Source organism: Portunus trituberculatus, chromosome 40, assembly GCF_017591435.1.
Source record: "Portunus trituberculatus isolate SZX2019 chromosome 40, ASM1759143v1, whole genome shotgun sequence".
Taxonomy (NCBI): Eukaryota; Metazoa; Arthropoda; class Malacostraca; order Decapoda; family Portunidae; genus Portunus; species Portunus trituberculatus.
In genome coordinates this window covers 5,715,767-5,740,944 of record NC_059294.1, presented here as the reverse complement: position 1 = coordinate 5,740,944, position 25,178 = coordinate 5,715,767, and the positions used below count along the sequence as shown (strand labels likewise).

Sequence of the window (25,178 nt, the reverse complement as noted above, 5' to 3'; positions counted from 1 at the left end):
TATAATTTGCACTTTACACGCTCCGCAGAACATACTTGTATGTCATGCATTATGGTAGATGTAAATCCAGGGGTTTCAGAGAAGACATCCTGGAAGTCAGAAAGAAGAGACATCGTCATTCTTATGCGAAACCGTCAATTTACTTTCAAGCTCAGTACACGCTCCGAAGAACATACTTATATGTCATGCATTATGGTAGATGTACATCCAGGGGTTTCAGAGAAGACATCCTGGAAGTCAGGAAGAAGAGACATCGTCATTCTGTACTTTCAAGCTCAGGAGAACTAGGAGTGTCCATCTTTCCTACATCTTCGCGGCCGTCAGGCGATACCGGAAGGAGATCTGGAGGTTCTGTAACCCCATCCTCAAGCGGTGAGAAGTTCAAGTTGGTATCAGCCTCTGTATCAAAGGGAGAAGGGGTGAAGACGGAAGCGGGGAAGAGGGTCATGCGATACTGGGGTAGAGAAGGAGTGGTCTGGGGGTTCTTCAGGGTGGTGGTGGTGGTGGAGGGGTTAGACGAGTACCCCACACTCGTCCGATTTTGTATAACACCTTTGATATGATGACTGGATTAGGGGTAACATCACTCAGTAAACTCCTCACATAACACATATAACAATGTGGTATGTTAACCATAAATTACGAACGGATGTTCAAGGTAGTGTGTTGAAATATCATACTCATCCAACGATTCGTTTAGGAGATATCTGCAAAAAACACCGTTTGTCCACCGCTGAAATGTTTAGTAGAAACATTAAATACAAATTTAAAACACGCTCAAAACACTTGTAGGACTCAATACACACCCAAAAACCCTATAACATATCACAATATATCCAAAACACACCAAGAAACATAAGATATTAAAGAACGACACCTGAACATGAACCTTAACGCCAAATATTGTTATCAAAGCACTTATTCTTTCCTCCTCCTCTCCCTCCCCCTCCTCCTCCTCCAACTCCTCCTCCTCCTCCGCCTCCTCCTCCTCCTCCTCCTCTTGTTTCCTCCTCATATATTTTTCCTCTTGTTTATCTCCTACTACCAGTATCAATAAGACACATCTGGGCTTAGGAACACAGGAAAACACGTAGAAAACACTATATTGTTTTATATATTGAGGAACAGAAGAGTGTGGTAATGTTGGGTTTTCGGGCGAGTATTTTCCGGGAAGTAACCAGACTGACCTCTTATCCTGGCCAAACAAGAGGGCAGGTTAAATCTCGGTAAGCTACCATGTTCATTTTAAGTAATAAATAAAAGATATTCTAAAATAAAGATTATAATATGAGTTTCAACAAGATTGTGGAATAATGGATAGGCAAGCATAGTAGTAGTAGTAGTAGTAGTAGTAGTAGTAGTAGTAGCAGTAGTAAAAGTAGTAGTAGTACTAGTAGTAGCAGTAATAGAAGTAGTAGTAGTAGTAGCAGTAGTAATAGTAGAAGTGGTGGTGGTGGTTGTGGTGATGGCGACTAATGCTGTAGCTGTTGTAGTAGCAGTAGCAACAACAGCTATAGTAGTAGTAGTAGTTGTAGTTGTAGTTGTAGTAGTAGTAGTAGTAGTAGTAGTAGTAGTAGTAGTAGTAGTAGTAGTAGTAAAGTAGGGAAGTATATAGTTATAACAGCGATGGCAGCAGCGATAATAATCTATCAATATAATTATTAAAACTAACGTTCTCTTTACTAGAAGTGATTTTCCGGTTCACAGAACAAATATCTGATGTGAGGGGCTAACTATGAATTGGTATTTATGCTGGGATGTTATCCATAATTGTCGTTGATTGATATGAAATGAAGAATAAACAATCATCAGCAGTTCGTCGCTTGTACAAGAGCGGTTTCAAGGCCTGATCCAACTGACGATTCTGCGTTAAGCGTGAAGTTGTGTATTGTGCAGGGCTGCAGACCGTCTACGATGTACACTGTCTTGAATGAGGAAGTTTCACTTATTGTGATAATGTCATTGTCAACGTCGCTCTTCCACTTCAGGGTGTAATTGGTGGCGCAGCGCGGGTTAATGAGTGGGCGGAACCACTGAAGAGTGACAGAGGTGGTAGTAACCTCGGTTACATTGAACGCTTGCGGTTCTGAGGGTAAGTCATCTAAGGTCCTGCTTGTTGTTTCTCTCTCTTCCGATTGGAGGCCGCCTGGAGATTTTGTGCTGACGAGAATTCTGTAATCGGTGCATGGCTCCAGTCCGTTGATGGTTTCTTGAAAACTGGATCTCCTCACAATCCGCTGTGACTTCGCGTTTTCGTCAATGATCCTTGTGATGACCTCCTTCGCGCATTGAGGATCAACAGCTGGCGGTTCGCAGGTTACCGTCATCTCCGTCACGTCGACATTGACAACTTGTAGGTTGACCACAGGACCGGGACCTTGAGAAAGTAAACCAATGAGCTGGTTAGTGAACTAGCAATAATTTTCTCTGACACATTATTCCATCATTACTTTTCTATATGTGAGTTGATGAACACACTCGATAATATTGATGTTAGGAATCTAATCTGTCATGAATGATACAACGTAAGAAGACTTTCCGAACAGATCCTGTTATTATTTTCTCCACCTGAGAAGAGAACTTGGCCACAAGTGTACAGATGAGATTTTGTATACTTTATCAGTTAAACAACAATAAAAACAAGGAAAACGAAAAAGAAAACCACTTACGGACATCTTCAGTGGAAGTAGAGTTGAAAGTGGAATTACTAACGAAGGTGCCACTGGGAGAATGCACGGTGACGGAAAAGTCGTAATTGCTACACGGGAGAAGATCATGAACGACCAGGTTGTCACCGTCACCTCCAACTTCCTGACATTGCTCCACAGGATGCACGCCATCATACCAGCACACCTCGAAGCTTCCTGAGCAGCGGTCGTTTTCGTTGTCGCCCCAGCTTACCTCGATGGTGTCGGGTCCGCTAGGGGTCACCGTGACAGTGGGTGGCTCCTGTGGCTCTGCCAAAAAACAGATCTATCAGTGGTTTGTGCTCTCTTTTGTGTTAATTGATTAATGTTTTCTCGTTATAAGCAATACTTGTAGCATTACATTTTAATTTAGATCATCCGTTTTAAGACAGGAATCATATTTTGTTGACGCCAAAGATTTTTCCTGTCCCTCAGACACTTAACCTTGGCAATGTTACCTGTCTCATTAGTGCTGGCGTACATGATGACTTTGTCGCTGGTCATCTCGGCCACATTAGCCGAGCAGATGTCGATGGTGTAGTTGGTGCACGGGAACAGCGGGGTGAACGTAAACTCATTGTCGTAACCTGAAGTTGTCCTCGTCGCAGGCCTCACTGTCTTTGCGTGCGTCTCTCCAATGGTGATGCGAAATCTGAGTGCAGTAAAGCGTTTAATGTATCATCTTGAAGAAAAATGCTTTATTGTCACTCAAACTCACAATTAGAAATGGTATAATATATTTTTTTACCGGCTAAACGAATTACCTCTCCAAACAGAGAAAGTTATTTGATGGATTGTTCCACAGGAGTTGGATGGTTTCCGGAGTAATGAGTCCTACATGCACGTCCTCGGGTTTGCCGGGCACTGGGGAAGCGCAAGGAACATGTGTGATCAACGGGAGCAGAGAGAGGAATACGTAACCCAAATAAACATCTTAAACAAACATCTTAAACAGTCTAACACGAGCTGATAAAATACTTCTACTACTACTACTACTACTACTACTACTACTACTACTACTACTACTACTAATAATAATAATAATAATAATAATAATAATAATAATAGTACTACTAATACTATTTTTTATTTTTTACGCGAGAGGGAAATCTGCCAAGGGCAACCAAATACTAGAAAAAAAAGGTCCACAACAACAACAACAACAACAACAACAACAACAAAACTACTACTACTACTACTACTACTACTACTACTACTACTACTACTACTACTACTACTACTACTACTACTACTACTACTACTACTACTACTACTACTACCACTACTACTACTACTACCACTACTACTACTACCACCACCACTACTACTACTACTACTACTACTACTACTACTACTACTACTAATAATAATAATAATAATGATAATAATAATAATAATAATGATAATGATAATAATAATAATAATAATAATAGTAATAATAATAATAATGATAATAATAACAATGATAATGATAATAATAAAGTTACTGTTGATCTAGATTATAGCCACTAAAGAGTAAAAGAGTTAAAGAGACTGATAGAGTCGTGTGCAAGCGCTGCCTTAATTGAAAAAAAAGCGAAATAAAATAAAACAAGTAAAGTATATAAAAGACAAAAGATGCTGGACAAAAACACTCAAGATTAACCTCCATCGTGAGTCTCGAACACGGACTCGATCGTTGGACCTTCTTTCCCGGACGGAGTCACGGGAGTCACGGTGACGTGGTAAGTGGCGCAGGCAGACATGCTCTTCACGGTGGCTGTTGTTGTGTTGGACTGGAAGAATAACATAGCCTCCATTATCTCACTGATGTATCTTACACACACACACACACACACACACACACACACACACACACACACACTGCGGGCACAATTAATATCCATATGCATGGCAGCTGTTGTTGTGCACCCAGCTCACCTCGACACAGGGATTATCGGTCTCTCCATCCAGGCGGTAGCACAAACGATAAAGGACGACGCACTTTGGGTTCACAAGTGGTTGGTTCCACTTGAAGCTCGTCTCAACATCAGTATCGGCCGTCACCTTGATATTGCTCACCGCGCCTGGTACTGGAAATGGAAATACCGTGAGTGTGTTTGCAAATGGGATACGAATGCACGTGTACATCCAACTCGATATGTATAGGAAAGTTTCTTAAAAAGCTTGTCTTTGCCTTGGATTTGCTCAGAAATTAATGTTTAAATTATACGACGTAATTAATGAGGAAAAGTCAATAATCTCAAATGAAAATGCAGCCTGTATGCTTACTCTCATCAGTGGTGTATCCGGTGGTGCTGGCGAGAGTTCCATCCATGTCATCACCCGTTGGGGTGTAGAATATTGGCGTCAATTCGAATAAATGTTCAACGCAGGCGTCAAGGTCTTCTATAATCCTCTCACAAGCTGGCTTGCCGCATTTGAACTCCATGGTCAGGTCAGAGTCGACGGTTAGTGAATACTTGTGCAGAGGGTGGCTGGTGTTGCCGTCGACGAAGTCCCAAGCAACCTTTACGTAACCAGTCCCGAATTCCTTAACGTGGAAGTTGTTCACATAACCTGTGAAGTGATAAGAACAACCATATAATTATTTACTTACAGAATCTCTGCTTCAAAAAAATCACATTTGTGAATATGTGATGGAAATACAAAATGCAAATTTTTAACCGATTTCTTTGTGATATAAATTATCAAAATGTCAGAATATCACTGTGACACCTGAAGACGACTCACCGAGGTCAACAGTGGCACAGGCTGTCACGAATGCCGCTAAGTAAAACAAAATACACTTCATGGTTGGCATTCAGTAGGCTGCCCCTTCCTTCTTCCACCAAACTCCGTGTTCCCAATGGCTCTCCAGAGTGCGGCGCCAAGTTATAAAGCCGTTATCTTTCACTATTCTCGGGAAGCCATGTGTTGGTTCATCACACTGTTGCCAGTGTGCATGATTCATGCCATTCCTTTTCTGGAGTGTCTCCACACATTTGATAATGTAGCTATTTCCAGTTTCCTCCTGCAGCATGACGCCACGTCCTCACCACGCTATAGACTGTGTGTTTGTTAGTGAAGGTCAACTGTAGTACCACTGACGCCAAACAAATCCGAAGTAATATCTCGAGTATCTAATAAACTTCGTCCAACAAATTCGAAGGAACTGATATTGATTGTATTTCCTTGGATGATTCTGTGTGTAATATTAGTGAGGAAACGCTCTTGGTAGATAATGTGCGGGGAGAGCCTCTCCCCCCATGTGGGGCCGGTGTACCTATAGCTATACGCTCTTATTTAGAATAGTAGGTCAAATGCAGCAACAGTCATTGCCGAGTGTAGGTAAATAGTATTTCAAGTACCACCTAGGTAAGGTGGGAAGAAAATGTTATTCTTGGAGGTATCTAAACTAGTAAGGGACTCGAACTTGCATTTCCGTGTTAGCATGGTACCCTGGCGTACTTGGACTCACGACACACACTCGGGAGGTCCAACCGAATGTGTGTGTGTGTGTGTGTGTGTGTGTGTGTGTGTGTGTGTGTGTGTGTGTGTGTGTGTGTGTGTAATTCTTTTATATATGTATTCAGTAATCTTTTATTTTGATTGCTAATTTATTTCCATTACTATTTTTATTTGTTCATTAGTTCAACTACTTATTTGTTTAAGTATCTCTTACTTTATTTGTGTATTTGTCTTTGTATATTTGCTGGTGCTCTTCTTTACTATCCATTAATATCACATCCATACCGAGAAATGTAACCAGTAGATTGTACAAAATTGGCGACTAATGATTCAATGTGTAAACTGTTAACACACATTGATGCCAATCAGCGTGTTTCAAAAGGTGGCAGACTATATTGCAGGTACTGGGAAGGAAATCTGTGTATTATCAAGTCTTTAAAATAGAAGCTACCTTATTACTGTTGCATTCATGAAGCCAGAGTTCATGAGTGCAGACAGAAGACTGCACATTTTGACATTTCATTCAGTGTTTCCACCAGAAATTTCAGTGTCCTAACGCGCTTGTTTTATTACATAAATTTTCCGTAAGTATAATATCGTCAATAACCCCGTCCTTCCCTCTCACCCACATCCTCCTCCCAATCCTGTGATACACCTGTTCAGTTCACAGTAACACTTGAAACCCCTTGACAACTAAGTGTACCGAGTATACTATAACTGTCCAACGTGGCTTCCCGTCATGTGTGGGCAATACGTCAGGTTCTCCATATAACTATGTAACAGGAAATTATTGCAGCAATACATGACACGTGCAGCAGCTGGAATGAAAAAAACAAGAGAAAAAAAATTGTTATCGTTAAAGCTCAATGTCTCGCTGGTGGGAGAAGTGACAGGTGTCCTCGTGGGGCTACAAAACACTTCACCGTGCAAGAGGGAGTTCAAAGGACCTTTTTTTTTTTTGCACTACGCATTTACATAAATATGTGTCCAAGAAGGGCATATATTTCCACCTGCATGGGACTGATTGATGTAACGAGGTGAGGTGATGGAAAAATGGAGATAAAAAGAAACATTCAGTGTGATATGGTATGAAAAGAGGAATTAATGCGATGGTGGTGGTGATGATGATGATGATGATGATGATGATGGTGACGATGACTATAATTATAATGATGATGGATAGTGTTTTGCAATGAATGATAAAAAAGTGATGGAAGAAGAAAGTAAAGTAAAACAAAAAGGCTGACTACATGGCAAACCGTCGCGTCCCTGCATCTAGTGGCAGGATTCAGGAACTGTGCTTTATTAATGACGAAAAGAAAAAAAATTATCTTACTTCATCACACATACTAAGTAAAACGCCTAAGGTCTCGACTAAAGCTAATGAAATATCGCAGAAATACATCTTTACTATCGTCACCGTCCCTATCACCATTATTGTCATCATCATCATCATCATCATCAGTACCACCACAATCATTATGAGCGGTCTCATCACTATCACATTCATCATTACCATTATCATCATTAATTGCCAAAGTACATCTTCATTATCGTCACCGTTTCGTTCCCCAATCACCTCCACCACCACCCCATCATCATCATCATCATCATCATCATCATCATCATCATCAATACCACCACCATAATCATTGGCGGCCTCATCATTATCACTATCACCATCACCATTATCATCATTATCTTCACGACAACCATTATTATCATCTGTACCACCACCACCAGCACCATTACCATCACAATCATCATCACAATCATCAGGAACCCATCAGCTGCGCAGATGGAGGGCAGGTTACACAAGGTAGAGTTGAAGGTCGGGCATTGCATAACGACACCCTGGTTAGGCCTAGTTCGCCACAACAACAGAACTCGGCATGTTCCAAAACAGAGATAAGTTGGTGAGCTGCACACGGAAGGGGGGGCCCTTGTATGGCCAGTAGGTAAGGAGGTACTCTCCCCTAGGCATTGTAACCTGATTATACGTATGGCAGTTACATTAAGTAGTCACGGAACCTATATAAAGAGTAGACACCTGCAGCGGCCTCGCACTCCGCCCCTTCACCATGGCCAATAACCTGCTTCCGGTGGCCACTGTCTTGCTGACGGTGGTGGTGTCGGCCACGGCTTTCCTGGCTACGCCGCTCAACACCACCGACCCGGACCTGGCTAGCATCCTGTGTCCTGAGCAGGTATATAGTACTTATTCTGCATCTCCAGAAAAAAAAGGCAAAAAATAAAACCATATGTTAATCAGATTCTTCACTAGTAATTTTTCCTAACAGAATATTTTCGATAACATGTATTCTCCGAAAATGTATGATGATAATGCCAAGCGAGAAATTTGGCAGATCTGTGGCAGAGTTGCACAAACCCATCACTCTTTGTAATAAGCGATGTCTGCTTCTATTCAATGAAGTCAGGGAATTCCGCATAAGAGAGAGAGAGAGAGAGAGAGAGAGAGAGAGAGAGAGAGAGAGAGAGAGAGAGAGAGACTGACGGGGGGTGGGGAAGAGGACGCTCATGTACTAAGAGAATAAATAATTTCAGTGACACCATTGCGGCTTAAAACACCGTTTATTTTCTTTCCTTGATCTCCAGGCCATCTATTTATCATTTAAACGTCTCTTCTTCATGATGAGCTCATTCTTGATTAATTTGCTTATTCATCTATCTCTTTCTCTGTGTGTGTGTGTGTGTGTGTGTGTGTGTGTGTGTGTGTGTGTGTGTGTGTGTGTGTCCTGCGCGTGACGTGTTGCGCCTTTTTCCCGACAGACGACAGAGGTGACGCGAGACCACAAGTGGATCACACGCGAGGCCATCCGCCGGAACATACGTCGGTTCTTCCTGGACAACCCACCACCCTCGCAGCCGGGATTCACAGTGCCCACGGACGCCAGTCTCAGCCAACTTTACCATGCATACTATGGGGCCTCCGCCTCCCCTGCTCGATTCATTAACGCTGTGAACTCTATCGCAGCCTCTAACGTTCGCGCTGATTCTGCCAGACAGCTGAGGTGAGTTTTGCTTATACAGTATTTTACAAAATATGTTAGAGGAATTACTGCCTGCAAATTTGATTTAATCTTACTTGTGATTACTTCAATATGTAGGACATTCCAGTCCAGTTCAGTATGTGTGAGCACTTATTGTCATAAATAATAAGAGATGAACATAAGAACACCTGTTTAATACCATCTTATTGATAGGCAGATAATAAGTTATATTGGGAAACTCGCAAATGGCGCTGTGACTGACCTTGCCGCTCACACAGATAGACAGACAGACAGAGTCCGTCGGGTGAAAAGTAGGATAATTTGTCTTACAGTTCACAAAAGTGAGAAAAAAAGCCATACAGAGAATAATATGTACAGTGTATTTCTTGCTTATAATCTACAATGTGAATCCAAGGCTGTCCCTGATAACGTGAGACTCTCCACCTGTGCCTCTCCTGTTGCGTGACAGTCCTTATCATGGTCATGGCGCCCCTCGGCTTTTCTTAGGGCAAAGTTGCATATGGAAATAGCAATAACCTTATCTCTGTTCGAAATTATTAGGCTTTATCTGCTGAACCGGAAAGGGAAAGATAAGCACTGAGACAATACTTAATCATTCATAAATTTTATCTTTTTTTTTATGTTACACATTTAATCACTAATCCAGATGTTTGTTCCCTCGGTAACTTGATGATAACTTCTCTCTCTTCCCGGTGAAGGTACGACCCCGGCATCCAGGCAGACGGTGAGGCTTTCGGTGACCTGCAGAGTAAGCTGTCCTCTAGATACCCTCAGGTGAGATGCTGAAAGCTTTAATGGGTAACACCAAATTGCGAAAACGTTTAGCTTCTGATTCACCCATAGTAATGAAAGTTTCACCTTCATACAATTAATTAGCTTTTGAATAGGCTGGCAAGCTTTCTTGCAACAGTTACATGGTTGACTTTTGTTGAGGGCGCGGTAACGCATCGTCAGACTCAGCATCCCTACTTCTTATCTTACCTACTTTTAACCCCTTCAGTACAATGACGAGTTAACATATTCACTCTGCTTACTATTTGGTGACTTTAAGCAGCTTCAGAAACTTATGTGGGAACTAAAGTAGTGAAGACTGTGGCCATCAATCTTATTAAAAGGGTTAGCAGGCGCTAGTGACATAATTAACATGGATTCTAAATCATTACTGGAAAAAAAAAACTTTCACGAGACACTTATCAGTGATCTCTATACTACCTTCGAGAACAGTCCGCTTGAAAACCTAAAGCGTTTCTGAATATGGACCCAAATTACTAAGCATCTCAATGATTTTTCCCTCCTTCAGCTGCTGACCTCAATCTTGGTAAACGAAGCATACTCGGCAGCGCGCTCCCTCCTTGGCCTCTCCCTTCACTCCATCCAAAAGTTCTATGCTCACTCCACCTGGATTGAGACTGGCAACACTGACATCTTGCCTGAGCTTGGACTCCCAGGCAGTTCGCCACTGGATGTCGCTGCTCCCGATGACGATGTCTGTACACCTTGCCCCAACAGCCAGGTGTGTAGCTCCCTTTCCGTTCCCTTTGGCCATACTCGTAGTTCGTTGTATTTAAGTCTTCATTGTAAAATAAACTGCCATACCCATCATCTTTATTTCAAATTCTTATGGAATGTTATATCTTGAGTCGATTAGGATGTATCAATTGACAAGTTCTTTTGAAGATATGTCAACAGATAAGAGAACTATAAAGGAAGCACTAAGCACTGTTTAAGCGAGCATGATGTAACTTAACTTTGATTGCATATTGTTACGCCACCTGTGTTTTGAGACCTCTCTGTAACAGTGCACTTAAACCAAGGAATTGTCTTTTTACAGGGTCAGTGTGTGGGTAACGTGATCGATGGGGTGGGCTTGACCACTGGGTTCTACCAGTACACCGACGAAGATGCCAAAGGATTCCTCATTCCCAAGCCTTCCTCAGGTATGTCTCCGATGTGCGCTATGATGTACTACTGAGCAATCCTCATGACCCTAATTCTAATCACGTATGTGTGTCATAGTATGCTATGTGATGAGGAATGACACAACAATTATGATGAAGGTGGGAAATGCAGTCACGGAGGAGTTCTGGACGAGACTGTGGACCAGCCAGCCCGTGGAGGGATCAACAAGGACACGGCATCTCCCTGCTTCTCCCCACACCACCACCTCCACCAGCAGGCAGCAGAGCTTGCCGTACAGGTGAGAGGACGATCAAGACACGTATTATCCTTAAATCATTATGTATTATTCACTGTTTTACTTTGTTAACTTACTGCATTGAATGGATCACTCAAAGATCAGCCAACTCAACTCTTTGTAGGATGCTGTAGGATAGGATTAGGCTTATTTTACCTCCTCCCCGCAGGCCACTGACCACTACCTGGAAGTGGTGCTCGAGGCTGTGGGCAACGACAAGTACCGGAGGCTCTTCGACCTTTATCAGGGGTCGGCGCTCTCCATCTTGATTGATACCACGAGCTCCATGTCGGGTGAAATTAATGCCGTCAGAGATCAAGTCGCTGAGATCGTAGCCTCCATCCCCACGGAACTGTACATCCTTGTCCCTTACAATGACCCCAGTTAGTGATTCCTTCCTCACGTATTCCTTTCTATAAATGTTTCATTTTCGCGTGACTTGAAAATGAATATCTTGAATACAATGATGTTAATTTGAAATAAATTCAGCATTGCGTATCATTTCAGCTCAAAAGTAGACATTGTAGAATTATCTTTAGCTTAAATATTTTCTGTGCCTCGAGCAGAGGTTGGCCCCGTAACGAAGACCGACAATCCTGATGACTTCCTTGATGCTGTCAACAGCCTGAGACCTCACGGCGGCGACGACATTCCGGAGATGTACTGGCAGGGCCTGCAGGTGTGAATCAGATTTGTTGGTGCATGCAGTGCTCTTCTTCTTCTTCTTCTTCTACTTCTTCTTCTTCTTCTTCTAATAAAAGGCTTCGTTCGTAATTTTCAGCATTTGTAACAATATTTTCTTCCGTCCTTCCCAGTTGGCACTCTCCAACACCCCTGACTATGGCACTATATTCAGCTTCACTGACGCAGGAGGCAAGGACGGGAATATAATGGAGAGCGTCATCTCACTGGCACAGGAGCGCAATATTAAGGTAAAGACGTAGAAAAACCCACACTTCAAAACAGGATCTGAATATTCCAAAGAATCTCGTTGGTCACTGATTGTCATAACGATCAAACCAAAATAGCTTCCCAGTGACCGAGATGAGCAGTGGATCCTCAAAGCTACCTACATGAACGGAAAAAAAAATATGTTAGATTTACTCATGAATTCATCCTGTAACACACAGAATTCGATGCTTCAGGTGACGGTGGTGTACAGTGGACGTGTCAGTAAAGAGGACACCAATCTTGCCAGGGAGGAGACAAGTGACGCTCGGCTCATTACAGACCAAGACGACTATAAGCGACTGGCTGATACCACGGGCGGTCTCTTCATCCCCTCAGGGAAATTCGAGATCGACGCCATCACGCCCATCCTCGGGGATAGCGTGAAGAGCGTCGATGTGAGTCACACGGGGTTCTGTTCTGCGCGTCTCTCAGTCAGTCTTTTTGATCTTCAATGTGTCCCTTATGTCCTTCAGATTTAGATGTGGTAGCATACGCACACGCACACGCACACGCACACACAGGCACACGTACACATTTCAGTGTCAACGTTCTGTTGTGAATGTGACACCAAATCAACACACGTACTGTGCTTCAGGTGGACATTGCCATGCTGAAGGACGTGAAGGGATCCCACCAGCTTGAGGCGCCCATCGACGACTCTGTGCTGGACATCACGGTACAGCTGGCTGGCTACATGACGGACGCCGTGATCCAGGACGCAACAGGTGCGTGCACGCTGGCGTCACTTAGGACTGCATTCTGTAACGCTCCTGCACCACACCTTAACTACTTTCAAAAGGCTTCAGTTGAGGTTGTACGGATTTTTAGGGTTCTTTTACGCTTCCGATGAAAGATTAACATCTTTTTTAAATCATTGACATGAAAAACATTCTTAAAAAAAAAGCAGCTAATCATCTCTGTAGTCTTGGAAGCTAGTCATGGTGAGAGAGCAAAGCGTTTTTAATGTAAGTACAAAACTTGTGAGCAACGCACTCCACACTATGATTATATTGCTAATTTTGTAGCAGTCAAATGTTCGCTTCTTATAAGATCAAATCGCTTGGATCTTATAAGAACACGTCTTCATAACTCTCACCTGACGCCAGGCACGAGCTATGACCTGCTGGACGACAAGGCACTGATAGCAGCAGGGGTGGAGGTGGTTACTTCCTCTGAAGCATTGAGGCTGATCCGCTTCCCAGAGCCGAGCTTCGGTTCCTGGATGCTTGACCTTAATGCAGATAAGTCCTTCTCCGTGACTGTCAGCGCCAACTCCACCCTCAGTTGGTTGGGAGGCTTCTCCATCCTTGATCCCTCCCCGCCTCATCCCCACTACCGTGCGGTGGAAGGCAATCCCCTTACAGGTTAGTGGATATATTTAACATTTAATTGCAGTCAAATAGTATCCAGTGATTGCAATGTTTGTGATGGAAATGAAATACCATACACAATTTTCTCACATTGTTCTATTTTGCAGACACGGTGTATTACTTGGATGTCACGTTGATTGGCTACCTAGAGAGTAACCTTTTAGATGTCGACGAGGTGGAATACATTGATAATGTGAGGATGCACGCAACATTAGTGTTTCTTAAGTCAAAGATACCTTTTTCTCTAATTGTAACAGCTGTAGCTGATTTCTACTCACACATATTACCCGGAAGTCTGATGGATAAGCATGTCTGTAATTCACTACAATAACATGTTATATCTGACTTGAATTGTCCATCCACACAGACCGGAGCGTTGCTTCGAACTATCACCTACGACGGAGATATTGATGACGAGTTTTACATCCGGTCAGAGCCTCTCCCAGCGCAGCCTTTCAACGTAAGGCTGTGTGGACACGTTGAGTCAGACAATAAGTTCTGCCGACTTCTGCCTGTATTGATAACTCCCGTCCAGGCGAGTGTGGAGGTGCTGGCCACGTCAGAAGAACTCTCAGCTCGCCCCTCAGAGAGCACCTCTGGGGACTTTCTTATCAAGAACTTTGGCCTCGAGTCTGATTTCCAAGTGACGGTCACTGACGATATGAAATATTTCACTAAAGTCACTCCTTCGACGTAAGTAGCATAATGTTAAAAGGCAATACTACAGTCATGATTTACAATGCATAGATAAGAATGGTTCATATCTATATGGCTTCTCGTCAGATAAAGCTTTTGTAAAACCATCCTTGGAGTAAATCATCCATAGATCTCTTCTTGCCAAACCATCATTTATCTGTTTTTGTTTTTGTTTTTTTCATGGACATTTTTTTCCAAAGAATAATATCTGTAGTTGCACTACTTTGTTGTCCAACCCACAGCATCCACTTGACCTCCAATGGCTCCGGGGTTGTGACAGCCAGCTTCAGTGTGCCCTCAGACAGCGTGCCGGGCACCGTGAGCACCATCATCCTCACGGCTCAGAGTATCAAGCAAACACAATCAGTAAACAGCGCCGTGACGCAGCTCGTTGTGGTGCCAGAGGTTAGAGATTATTCTTTCTTAAGTGTTTTCTTAAAACTCGCTCGCAGTGACAACCCGATTTGTATGTAAACGTAGCAACATTAAGCAGCATTAAGAGAATATTGTACAATAAGATTCTTTCGACCTTATAAATAAGATTATATAACTTATTGGCATAATTTCTCACATGGTCACATTAGACTGTTGACACGGAGGCACCACTGTGCAGCCTGGACTCTGAGCCAGACTGCACCGGCTTCAACATCATTGGCATCTGTAACCAGAAGAACTGGACCACTACCGCCACTTTGCAGGACTCTGCTTCCGGTACATACGTTTTTAGTATCATCTATCAGTTTTGTTCCTTGAAGAATCGGATTACTTATATAAAGCTATATCATTTATTCTAAAACTAAACAATCACCGTTCCTTATAAATTTTGAATGGAAAAGTAAAAGTTTACGTGAGAAATCGATCCAATATTTCTTCTTTCAGAGCCTATTTATACATCTTTAAGTCGTGCAATGCCTGTGTTGCTGATCCGTTTACTTCACCCTCCAGGTCTGAGCAATGCTTATGCTGTTCCTGAAGGATTGTGGTCAGAGGTTAACGGGTTGACGCCAAGCACCAAACATGAAGTAACGCTCAACTACGGCGCCTCCTGCTGCACTTCTCAGGTTGAAATAATTGGTGTCGATACCGTTGGCAACGTGGGCAAGTGCCGCATTGACATGGGCGTGTTGGGAGGTTAGTTTTTCGCTAAAGTCAGCATTTTCAAATGTATTTTGTCGTGCATTTTACATAATTGAGGGAAAAGTATCCTGAGAACACAGCTAAATATCTCCGTGGTTTTCGAAAATGGTCCTTATGAAACGTTTAGGCTTCTAAAACTATCATCTGTTTTGCAACTGGAAGTTAATACCGAAGGAAAAGGGACGCAAATTCAAGTCAACACATCCACTAGCGATAGATTTTCATGGTTTTCTTAACATCCTAACGACTTTATTCATTGCTCCTTCATAACCACCAGTCCCTGTCTAATAAAGTAACCTATTTATAATGCTATGACAATATAGCTAAAGAGTAGTGAGTGACAAATGGCGTGTGATTAGGAGCCATCGTGGACCTGGAGGCGGAGTCTGTGGGAGTGGACTGGGTGATGCTGAAGTGGTCCCTCTCCCCAACCACCCTTGAGCTACACAAGTACTCGCTTCTCATCAACGAGGACATGGTTTCAGAATTCCGCTGCACTGAGGTAGTGTCTTTCAAAGTTGGCAAACTGAATAGCTATCATGGTGAACTCTTTGTAGCGTTTATGCTGTAATCATATCTTATGTCTGTAGCATCTGTATTCCGTCAAATGTGTGGATTTGATGAATGTTAGATTTTTTTTTATTTCTGGTCGTTGCTAATTCACTTGATATGAATGGATTCAAAATTATTACTATATTTCAAGTACAAAGTCAGGAAACGTAAGATAACGTCGAGGTATCATTACAAGTCACTTAGTGCCGAGTCTAGAGAGGCATGCACTGATGTATTTCAGTCTGTGTGCCACCGCAACGTGACAGACCTGAAGGCGTGCTCCCTCCAGACCTTCCAGCTGACGCCTTACTTCTACGTGGGGGAGAGTGACCGCGTGGGACAGGCTGCCTACACAGACGCCAACACCCTCGACCTGGGTATCTTTATCTTATGTTTACTGAGAGATTAACTGTAATATTTCCTGAACGATAACTATAAACCACAAGAATTATTTCAAAAGCTTACGGAAATATACATTCGGCGCATCGATGCCCTCTCGTCCAGCATAAAAAAAAAAAACTATTACTAAATGAATAAACAAGCAGAAAAATACGAATGTATTTAACTATAACAAAAACACACAAAATAATCGAATAAATAAATATCAATAATGGTAATAAACAATCGCTTCACTTTGAGATGCAATTATATCAATGTCAGTTTACATTCAGTACAACAGAAGCATTGGAAGTCTAATACCGTACATGCATCCACAGAGCCTGGATCTCCTGTCAATGGCAGACAGATCAATTCCACCAGTACCACAGCCAAGGTGACGTGGGACGCTGAAAACACGCAGTGCCTCCACCAGTACCAGGTAATTTTACTTTTTTTCTTTTCCTGCAAGAAGCGAAAAGGCCCAAGGGCAACACAATATTGTAGAAAATAAAAGACTCACTTAATGCCAGGCCCCATTGATCATTTCAAACAGAAAAATCTAATTATGGAGAATCTTGAACCCTCTCTCTTAAAAAGCTCAATGCATATAGGAAGGTGAAAATGGAGAAGCAGGCAGGGATTTCCGGAGTTTGGTGACAATTTACTTGCTATCGGCAGGTGTGTTACCGCCCGTATGGCTTCCCGGGGACTGAGGTGTGTGAGCCTACTAGCGACACAGAGTATGTGATGCGAGACATCGAACCCTGCGCGGTGTACGTTGTCACCGTCATGTCTGTGTCTCCGTCAGGTCTTCTCAGCGAACCTCTCAAGTTTTACGTGAACACCGATGAAGCAGGTACGTACAGTGATCCTTCCTCTTGCCTGGTGAATCCATTTTCAGCATCCTCTTCCTTACGTACTCCTCATATTGTTAATTTGCACTTGACCAAGCTACTACTAATGCGCTTATCACTCTCCCCACAAGCTGATCTGAAGACATCGCAACACCTAGGCAAATTTTTCTTTCTCCATGGGTTTTTCAACTAGCGTCTCCTGTGTGCTATTAAGTCCTTGAGTACCGTGACGCGTTTCCATTTTAATTTTGCCTACTATTTGGTGAATTTATACAACTTCGGAAACTTATGTAGGAGATTGAAATAGTGAAGACTGTGGCCATTAGTCTTCTGACCCCCATAAACCCTTCTTAATGTCAATAAAATGGTCTAATCGTACACGAATCCCAAGGTAAAAATGTGTCCCAGTATTGAAGGGGTTAATGTTTTTCCATCCTTTTATGCCCACAGATCCCGAGGCGCCAAGAAATGTGGAGTTGGAGAAGGCCACTGAGACCACTGTTACTCTGTCCTGGGATGATCCGCTCCACCACGTCCAGTGCATCGACAGGTGATTGTTTTGTTTTCCCACATTCGAAAATAATCCCAATTTCAGAAAAAGCATCTTTTCACTGCATTCGAAAACTTAGCTGTTCTTTAACTCGGTTTCCAAAAAATCCAATTACTTTTTACTAATGTTGAAGGATCTTGTTTTTTTGTGTCTCATTCATTTTTTTTTTTTCTTTTCGTCGTAAGCTTCTAGCAAGCCTTTCTTTAATGAAACTTTATTTTTCTCATTTGAAATTATTCAATATCATATAATTCTTAAATCGACGAGTCAGCCACAGACACTACTAGCGACCACATTCACAAATACTTCGATAACTTATCTCGAGAATATTCTATTTATGATTCGCTAAGACTGAATTCATGATCTTCATTTCTACATGTTGCTGGAATTTCTGAATTACTGCACATTTTCCAGGTACATGATCACATACGGGGAGATTGAGCCTACGTATCGAGAAGTGCACGTGGACTACACACACAACGTAGCCACCGTGTCTGAACTTCACCCGTGCACTAACTACTCCTTCATGGTGACCGCTGTGTCCAAGACTGGAAAGATGGGTCCTGGCGCCCATAGAACCGCCGAGACATTGGAAACTGAAGGTAGGTCACAAGACTACAAGTGATAACAGTACCTACAGTCGCTGCCGGCATTTAATTAGGTTTCAACGATGGTATTAGGAACCCGTTACGTTGTGCATAAAAACATCGGTTGTCTGAAAATATTTTCTAGTAAATGTGTTTCATGTTTGTGTGGAAAGGAACTTCAATAATACAATCTTTCTTGTATTGTCCAAGAACACGGATTATAATGTTCATCGCCTACTCAATATATCCATGTATGAAAATACGAAAATATAAGTGTGTGTGTGTGTGTGTGTGTGTGTGTGTGTGTGTGTGTGTGTGTGTGTGTGTGTGTGTGTGTGTGTGTGTGTGTGTGTGTGTGTGTGTGTGTGTGTGTGTGTGTGTGTGTGTGTGTGTGTGTGTGTGTGTGTGTGTGTGTGTGTGTGTGTGTGTGAGTCTGTGCAGTTCCCTGTTTTACTATACCAGCTGTTCCTCCGCAGATCCCAACCCAGTGGACGCACTAGTGGCGGAGGCCAATGCCACCACTTCCCTGCAGGTCTCGTGGACGACGGACATGATCTGTATAGACCATTTCGTCGTTTGTTACTACGAACACTCAGTTCCGGAGGAGACGTGTGCTGTGGAGGACAACACTGAGACCAGTCTCCTGGGCTTGCTGCCCTGCACTGATTACACTGTGGTCGTCACGGCTGTCACACCTTACGGTGTAGAAAGCAACAAGACCACCACTACCGCCTCCACCCTTGAAATCCGTAAGTGACTAGATCCACGTCCACAGCCTATAAATGTGTGTCTAAAGAAGGTAAAAGAAATTAAGCATTTAATAATTTGTCTCAACAGGTCCTGGAAAGCCGGAGCAGCTGAATGTGACGGACCTGACGGCTCACACTGTACAAATCAGCTTCCATCCACCCTCGGTGGGTTTCCAGTGCGTCACTGAATATGACATCCAGGGCATCCAACTAGAGAGTGCACTCAGAGACACGCAGACCAATACAGCTAAGCTCATTGAACCCTCTCGTGAAAGTCTTTTTACCGACCTTATGGCCTGTAGCGACTACGAGATCCGCGTGCGATCGGTAACACGGGGCCTCCTCACCAGCGGCTGGGCGTCCGTGGTAGCCACCACACTGGAAGATACTCCCAGCGCACCACGTAACTTAAAACTACTGGATACTACACAGACAACTCTGCATGTTCAGTGGTGGGAGCCCGTGGATAATTATCTATGCGTTGAGAAATACGTTGTCAACTGTATCAATAAAGGAGGAGCTAAAAAACAGACGTTCACAATGAGAAATAAGAAGGGGCTGCGATCCCCAGTAAGCGACATGATCTTACCGAACCTAACTCCATGCAGCCAATACGACGTGACCGTAAAGGCCGTCACCCCCAGCGGCCAGGAGAGTGATATAGTGTCCCTCTTAGCTGATACCACGGGCTGCCCTTGAGCTGATGCAGAAACAAAGAATAACGCGCCCATCACATCAGAGCATATGCACCATAAAAATAGGAGATCGGCACTTCTAAACTACAGAGGCAGTTAACCGAGTCTTACACATTATTCGATCATTTTGATTACGTAAATAACGTGTTCTGAATTTGTAAAAATATAGGTGTTGGTTTAATAAATATAGTCATAAACATCACAGACACTTGTAATCATTATGATCAATTGCCTGCCATAATCTAAACTGCCTCTCAACAGCAGACCCATCGCAATTGTATGTTGATGCCGTGGTTTGTGTTATAGGAGAGAGAGAGAGAGAGAGAGAGAGAGAGAGAGAGAGAGAGAGAGAGAGAGAGAGAGAGAGAGAGAGAGAGAGAGAGAGAGAGAGACAGACAGACAGACAGACAGACAGACACACACACAGAGAGAGAGAGAGAGAGAGAGAGAGAGAGAGAGAGAGAGAGAGAGAGAGAGAGAGAGAGACAGACAGACAGACAGACAGACAGACAGACAGACAGACAGACAGACACACACAGAGAGAGAGAGAGAGAGAGAGAGAGAGAGAGAGAGAGAGAGAGAGAGTGTGTGTGTGTGTGTGTGTGTGTGTGTGTGTAGTGGTGGAGGGGTGGGGGAGGGGAAGGGGAGGTGAGGGCGTTGAGCATGTTCTAAGTATAAACCAGGCTATGTGAACATTACTCCCGCAGTTTTCAGGCACACGGCTGCCAGCGAGAGTGAACACTGTGCTGGTGGTTATTGAACGACTCAGTCAGCCTGGATGACCTACCTTGTTCACTATTCGTCTCTCTTTGTTTACTGAATGAAATGTGTTTCTTACTTACGTTTCTTGTGTATGTGTCAGCGCGGGTAACAATGTCTAAACTGAATTATAAAGAAGACAATAACAAAATATGAAAAATAAATATCAGTGATGGTAAAACGTAAACATCCTCTCTCTCTCTCTCTCTCTCTCTCTCTCTCTCTCTCTCTCTCTCTCTCTCTCTTATCCTATATGCATACAATTCCTCGATTTTTTTTTTCCCCTTCCTCGATCTGTTTTGATGGAGTTGTAACCTTTCCCTGTTCTTCTTTCCTCCCTCCCCTTCCTCCTCCTCCTCCTCTTCCTCCTCCTCTTAATTCTACTGGTCGATCGGAGCTGTAACTTTTCCCTTTCCCCATTCTTCTTGCCTCTCTCCCCGCCCTCCTCCTCCTCCTCCTCCTCTTCCTTCTCCTCTTCCTCCTCCTCCTCTTAATTCTACTGGTCGATCTGTTTTGATGAAGTTGTAACCTTTCCCCGTTCTTCTTTCTCCCTCCCCGCCCTCCTCCTTCTCCTCCTCCTCCTCCTCCTCCTGGTCCTTCTCTTAATTCTACTGGTCTTTTTCATGTTTTTTTTTGCAGGGTTCCTTGTCAGTTACAGCGTAATTACACTTTTTTCAATGTAATGTTTTCGTTTGTGAGTCCTATCGTACGTAATTCGTATAATCTGGAATGGTAATACGCTCGACAATATAGACATTTATTTCCCGTAATTGGTTCACATCCAGTACATAGAGAGCTTGTATCATTATAAGATTCTGACAGTTAATAGCTAAATCTCTAATGTAAACAGTGAAAAAAGAAGAGTTATCACAACTTACTTCAAGCTCATTGAGAGATCACAGGTGATACTGGCAAATGGGACACTTGTTGGATTCCTTCAGGCACCGTCGTAGGCAGTCTCCGTGGAAGAGGTGGTAACAGGGAGTGACGCGGGCACTGCTCATAGGCGCCAAACACACGGCACACACGTCGTCGTGGCGCCTTACCTCAGAGCGATTAGCCGGCCGGTAGGAGGACAGCGTGGCCAGCTCGTGTTGTAGAGGCTTGATGCAATCGTCCCGCAGCTCTCGATACTTGACCCGGAGATTGGTGAAGCTGGACAGCAGGACAAGCCTGAAGTTGAAGGTGGAGACGCACAAGAGTGTGAGGAGAGTGGAGAGGGTGAGGTGAGAGGCGAGCAGCAGTGTCGGCCAGTACAGACACTCCATCCCCTCAAAGGGTTCGAACTTTTTGTTATCGAACCAAGTACCAACTATTTTGGTGGAGAATTTCTCTGTTACCAGGAAGTAGACGCCGGTGAGGATGAGATAGCCTGGAGTGGGCGCGTAATCTTTGAGACCTTTCTCGAGTCCCATCACCAACAGGAGGAACACCACCGTGATGATGAACGTCACGGCTTTCGTCCACTCCAGAACCATCTTGGTGGTGGACAGCGCCAGGTGTCGCACATTGGACGTCCGCGCTATGTTGACGTACATGGTCCAATCCTCTCGCTCCACCACTTCCTGCATGACACAGCACACATCATCATACACTACCGACATTTTTTTTTTTTTTTTTTTGGCCATCACCCTGTCTTGGGCATTAGGCCATTTATTTATTTTATTGTTTTTATGACTTGTATTTCTTTAAAATTAGGCCTTTTATTTTTTTTATTGGCTTTATTTATTTATTTATTTCTATTTATATAGTAATTTTAATTTTAACCTTTTTTTATTTGTTTTAATATTTTAACATTAAATATCCACACACATTTTCATGCACTCTTCATTCACACAAGGATCCTATACCTATCTCAAAACTATTGTCCTTTGTCAGGGCATGGGGAAGGGAGGGATAACTCACAATCACACAGGTTGGCTACGTAGTATCACTACGTATTGCATATATACATTCACATTAGATCACGCAAAATTGGAATCATACACACTTTCATACTTTTATTTACATACATATATATTTTCAAATATTTACAGAGTGAAGAATAAATTGCATAATATATACACATAAATCACAACTCTCTGATTAAATTGGTCTCAGTCAGATAAATCATCAGTCTATCGACCACATCCGGATGTTCGTCACCCAGAAGGGTGGTCTGAGTTAGCGGGAGGCCGCGACCCCGGCAATACGCCGTCAAAGGCCGCCTTTCCTCACGATAACGCACACAGTGAAGCAGGATGTGCTCGACAGATAGGGTGATATTGCATGTGGAACACTGTGGTGGAAAGGTGTTGGCAATGTAGGGGAGCATGTGGGTGGGGAGGGTGCAGCCCATCCTGAGGCGTGCGAGGACCACCTCCTACACACTACCATATGAAACACTCACTAACTACACACTTACATATGAAACACTCCTCATCTGAACGAAATGAAACTCTGAATACAACACACTTCTCGAAACAATCATACCTCACTAAAGAAAACTGAAAAAGAAACGATGAATAGCAGATGGAAAGACCAAGTAATTTTTCTATCTATGCAACAAAAATTGCAATTTAAAAAAAGCCCACTTACGACACTCACGTGCCGGGCCCATAGAGCAGAAACCGTCAACCAAAACAACCATAGCGTTTGTAAGTTTTGAATGATAAGGTTTACCCAAAGGTAACACAAGCATACTATACTATTTATCAGTACTAGAACAAATCTGGATCTGGGACTGCCATGTTACCAGATAAGAACTGCATTTTACACACTCAATTTATAGCAGGAAGGAAAGCATGAAGATTTAGGGAACATTACCTTAACATAAGCAACGCAGTAGATAATAACGTTGAAAAACATCAAGGTGTAGAGACTTGTCAACTTCTGTTGCTCCATCAATAGGCGTTCACACATCGTGAAGAACACCAGCTGAAATGAAATTGTTCTATGAACAAAATGTATGGCATAAAAAGAAAATTTTTCACTCACTTGAGAGGGAGTTCGTGATGCAGACAGTTTGGAGATGATATCACAGAATAAACATAGATTTAAATCTTTGATTAATCCAGAAGATAAATCACTATTCTACCCTAAACATTTCACCTGATTGATTAAGAGAGAGAAGTTTTTCAGCTTTAGATATGCAGATTCAAAGTTCAAGAAGCGACGCTTCATCCGCAGTAGAACCTGAGGGAGGAACTCCTGCCACCACCAATTGTCACTGAGTCGCGTCCACCAACCGTCGCCTTCAGAGGGAGAAACAAGTTAGTACTGCATTTAATCTGGATGATGATACCGAAAAAAGGGCGGGAGAGAGAAAGGAGTTATTGCAGCGTCAAAGAATAAAGTTTGCAGTTTTTTTTTTACAATAAAACCAATGATATGAGAGAAGAATACGCGTGATGTAAAGAAGCATTATACTAATGAACAGATGTTGATAATTGTTTATGACTTATGAATGAAGCTTATATAGCCAACAATAGGCTGCTGGTTACTGTCAGCGCTCACCCAGCTCAGGCGGGATGGCTGCGGTGGTTTGCAAACCACATATCAATAGCACCGTGATGACGCTAAGGGCAGCCATGAGCAGGGCAGCCTGCTGACCCTGCTGCTGAGTCAGTGTCCAAGGAAGCACTAGTAAGAAGAGAAGCGTCGCCGCTGTGGGATTCAATGTTTTTGAGTGTTACTGTGAATAAGAAGCATTTTTCTAGCAAGATATTAAGTTTGGCATCATAGGTCTCGATGACAGGATCACACTGAATGACACGTGTATAATTCAAGGAGGCGGAACGACCACTCTGGCATTCCTTTTTATCAAAATGGGAACGTTCATTGCAAAAATAGTTTATCCTACCGATAAGTGGGTGACGTTGACGCTGTGGGCACCGATTCCGGCCCTTTCCGATGAGAAGGAATGAGGCAGCAACAGGCGGGAGGGAGTGCAGGCGTTTGGCGTAAAAATTGGCTGCGTAAAGACGGAAAGCTATACGATGCGATAGTCCCATCGTCACATCAGGCTGGCCGGGCCGATGAAAGCAGCGTAGTCACTCGCACAAGACGTGAAGTAATAGTGTACGCTAAATCCTGCCACACACACGCAGCCGCTGTCTCAAGCACTGTCTCAGGACAACTGGGCGAGGCTCGACCCAACAGGTGGGAACACAAACTCTATTGCAAGTCACCAATGGCACCCGCAGTCCAAACTGCGTCATTTATTTACATTATGACGGATGCCCCTGTCAACCATTACTGGTGCTGTTATTTGGGACATTAATTCAGTGGTTTGTGTATACTACGAAAAATAAAGCATAGTATACATTCTTTTACTCATCACTTATTATTATCCCAGGCACAGAGCCGAAGCCAGTGTCATGCTCTGAGGAGTCAATATAATTAGTCTCAACGCCAAGGCAGCAGTGCCCGTGCCAGCTCCTCTCTTGGCAACGGTCCCGCCGGATAATGTTTACGTCGCTTTTATTCCAGTTCATTTGTTCGTGAATTTTGCTTTCTGACCAAACTCTAATATATATATATTTTTTTTTTCTTCTGA

The 25,178-nt window shown here is 43.1% G+C and overlaps 3 protein-coding genes across 5 annotated transcripts; 1 reads left to right on the top strand and 2 right to left on the bottom strand.

The window, feature by feature from the left end:
• Positions 1 to 1,096: 1,096 nt before the first annotated feature.
• On the bottom strand, positions 1,097 to 5,580 carry LOC123515827 (protein sidekick homolog). Its single transcript, XM_045274704.1, has 8 exons — positions 5,421 to 5,580; positions 4,959 to 5,246; positions 4,608 to 4,759; positions 4,333 to 4,462; positions 3,452 to 3,551; positions 3,146 to 3,339; positions 2,670 to 2,957; positions 1,097 to 2,377 (listed from the first exon to the last, which is right to left on the bottom strand). The coding sequence occupies exons 1-8, from the start codon at positions 5,488 to 5,490 to the stop codon at positions 1,809 to 1,811; spliced, it is 1,791 nt and encodes a 596-aa protein (XP_045130639.1). The 5' UTR covers positions 5,491 to 5,580; the 3' UTR covers positions 1,097 to 1,808.
• A 2,606-nt stretch (positions 5,581 to 8,186) lies between these two features.
• Positions 8,187 to 20,086, top strand: LOC123516183 (von Willebrand factor A domain-containing protein 7-like). The gene is made up of 25 exons (XM_045275363.1): positions 8,187 to 8,344; positions 8,928 to 9,169; positions 9,868 to 9,943; positions 10,470 to 10,682; positions 11,001 to 11,106; positions 11,227 to 11,366; positions 11,533 to 11,746; positions 11,930 to 12,042; positions 12,179 to 12,295; positions 12,509 to 12,709; positions 12,910 to 13,039; positions 13,421 to 13,678; positions 13,792 to 13,877; positions 14,052 to 14,377; positions 14,623 to 14,785; positions 14,965 to 15,091; positions 15,326 to 15,511; positions 15,877 to 16,019; positions 16,311 to 16,446; positions 16,786 to 16,886; positions 17,126 to 17,303; positions 17,752 to 17,851; positions 18,266 to 18,453; positions 18,915 to 19,187; positions 19,276 to 20,086. Exons 1-25 carry the CDS (start codon positions 8,219 to 8,221, stop codon positions 19,884 to 19,886), a joined length of 4,554 nt encoding a protein of 1,517 aa, XP_045131298.1. The 5' UTR covers positions 8,187 to 8,218; the 3' UTR covers positions 19,887 to 20,086.
• Positions 20,087 to 21,382: 1,296 nt separating this feature from the next.
• LOC123516203 lies at positions 21,383 to 25,058 on the bottom strand. Of its 3 annotated transcripts, none has more exons than XM_045275396.1 (5): positions 24,483 to 25,058; positions 24,137 to 24,286; positions 23,732 to 23,874; positions 23,447 to 23,557; positions 21,383 to 22,206 (listed from the first exon to the last, which is right to left on the bottom strand). In XM_045275396.1, exons 1-5 carry the CDS (start codon positions 24,631 to 24,633, stop codon positions 21,538 to 21,540), a joined length of 1,224 nt encoding a protein of 407 aa, XP_045131331.1. In that variant the 5' UTR covers positions 24,634 to 25,058; the 3' UTR covers positions 21,383 to 21,537. The 3 variants fall into 3 exon arrangements, with proteins under 3 accessions (XP_045131331.1, XP_045131332.1, XP_045131333.1); XM_045275397.1 differs by having other exon boundaries at positions 24,137 to 24,262; XM_045275398.1 differs by lacking the exon at positions 24,137 to 24,286 and having other exon boundaries at positions 24,483 to 24,918.
• Between the last annotated feature and the right edge of the window lie 120 nt (positions 25,059 to 25,178).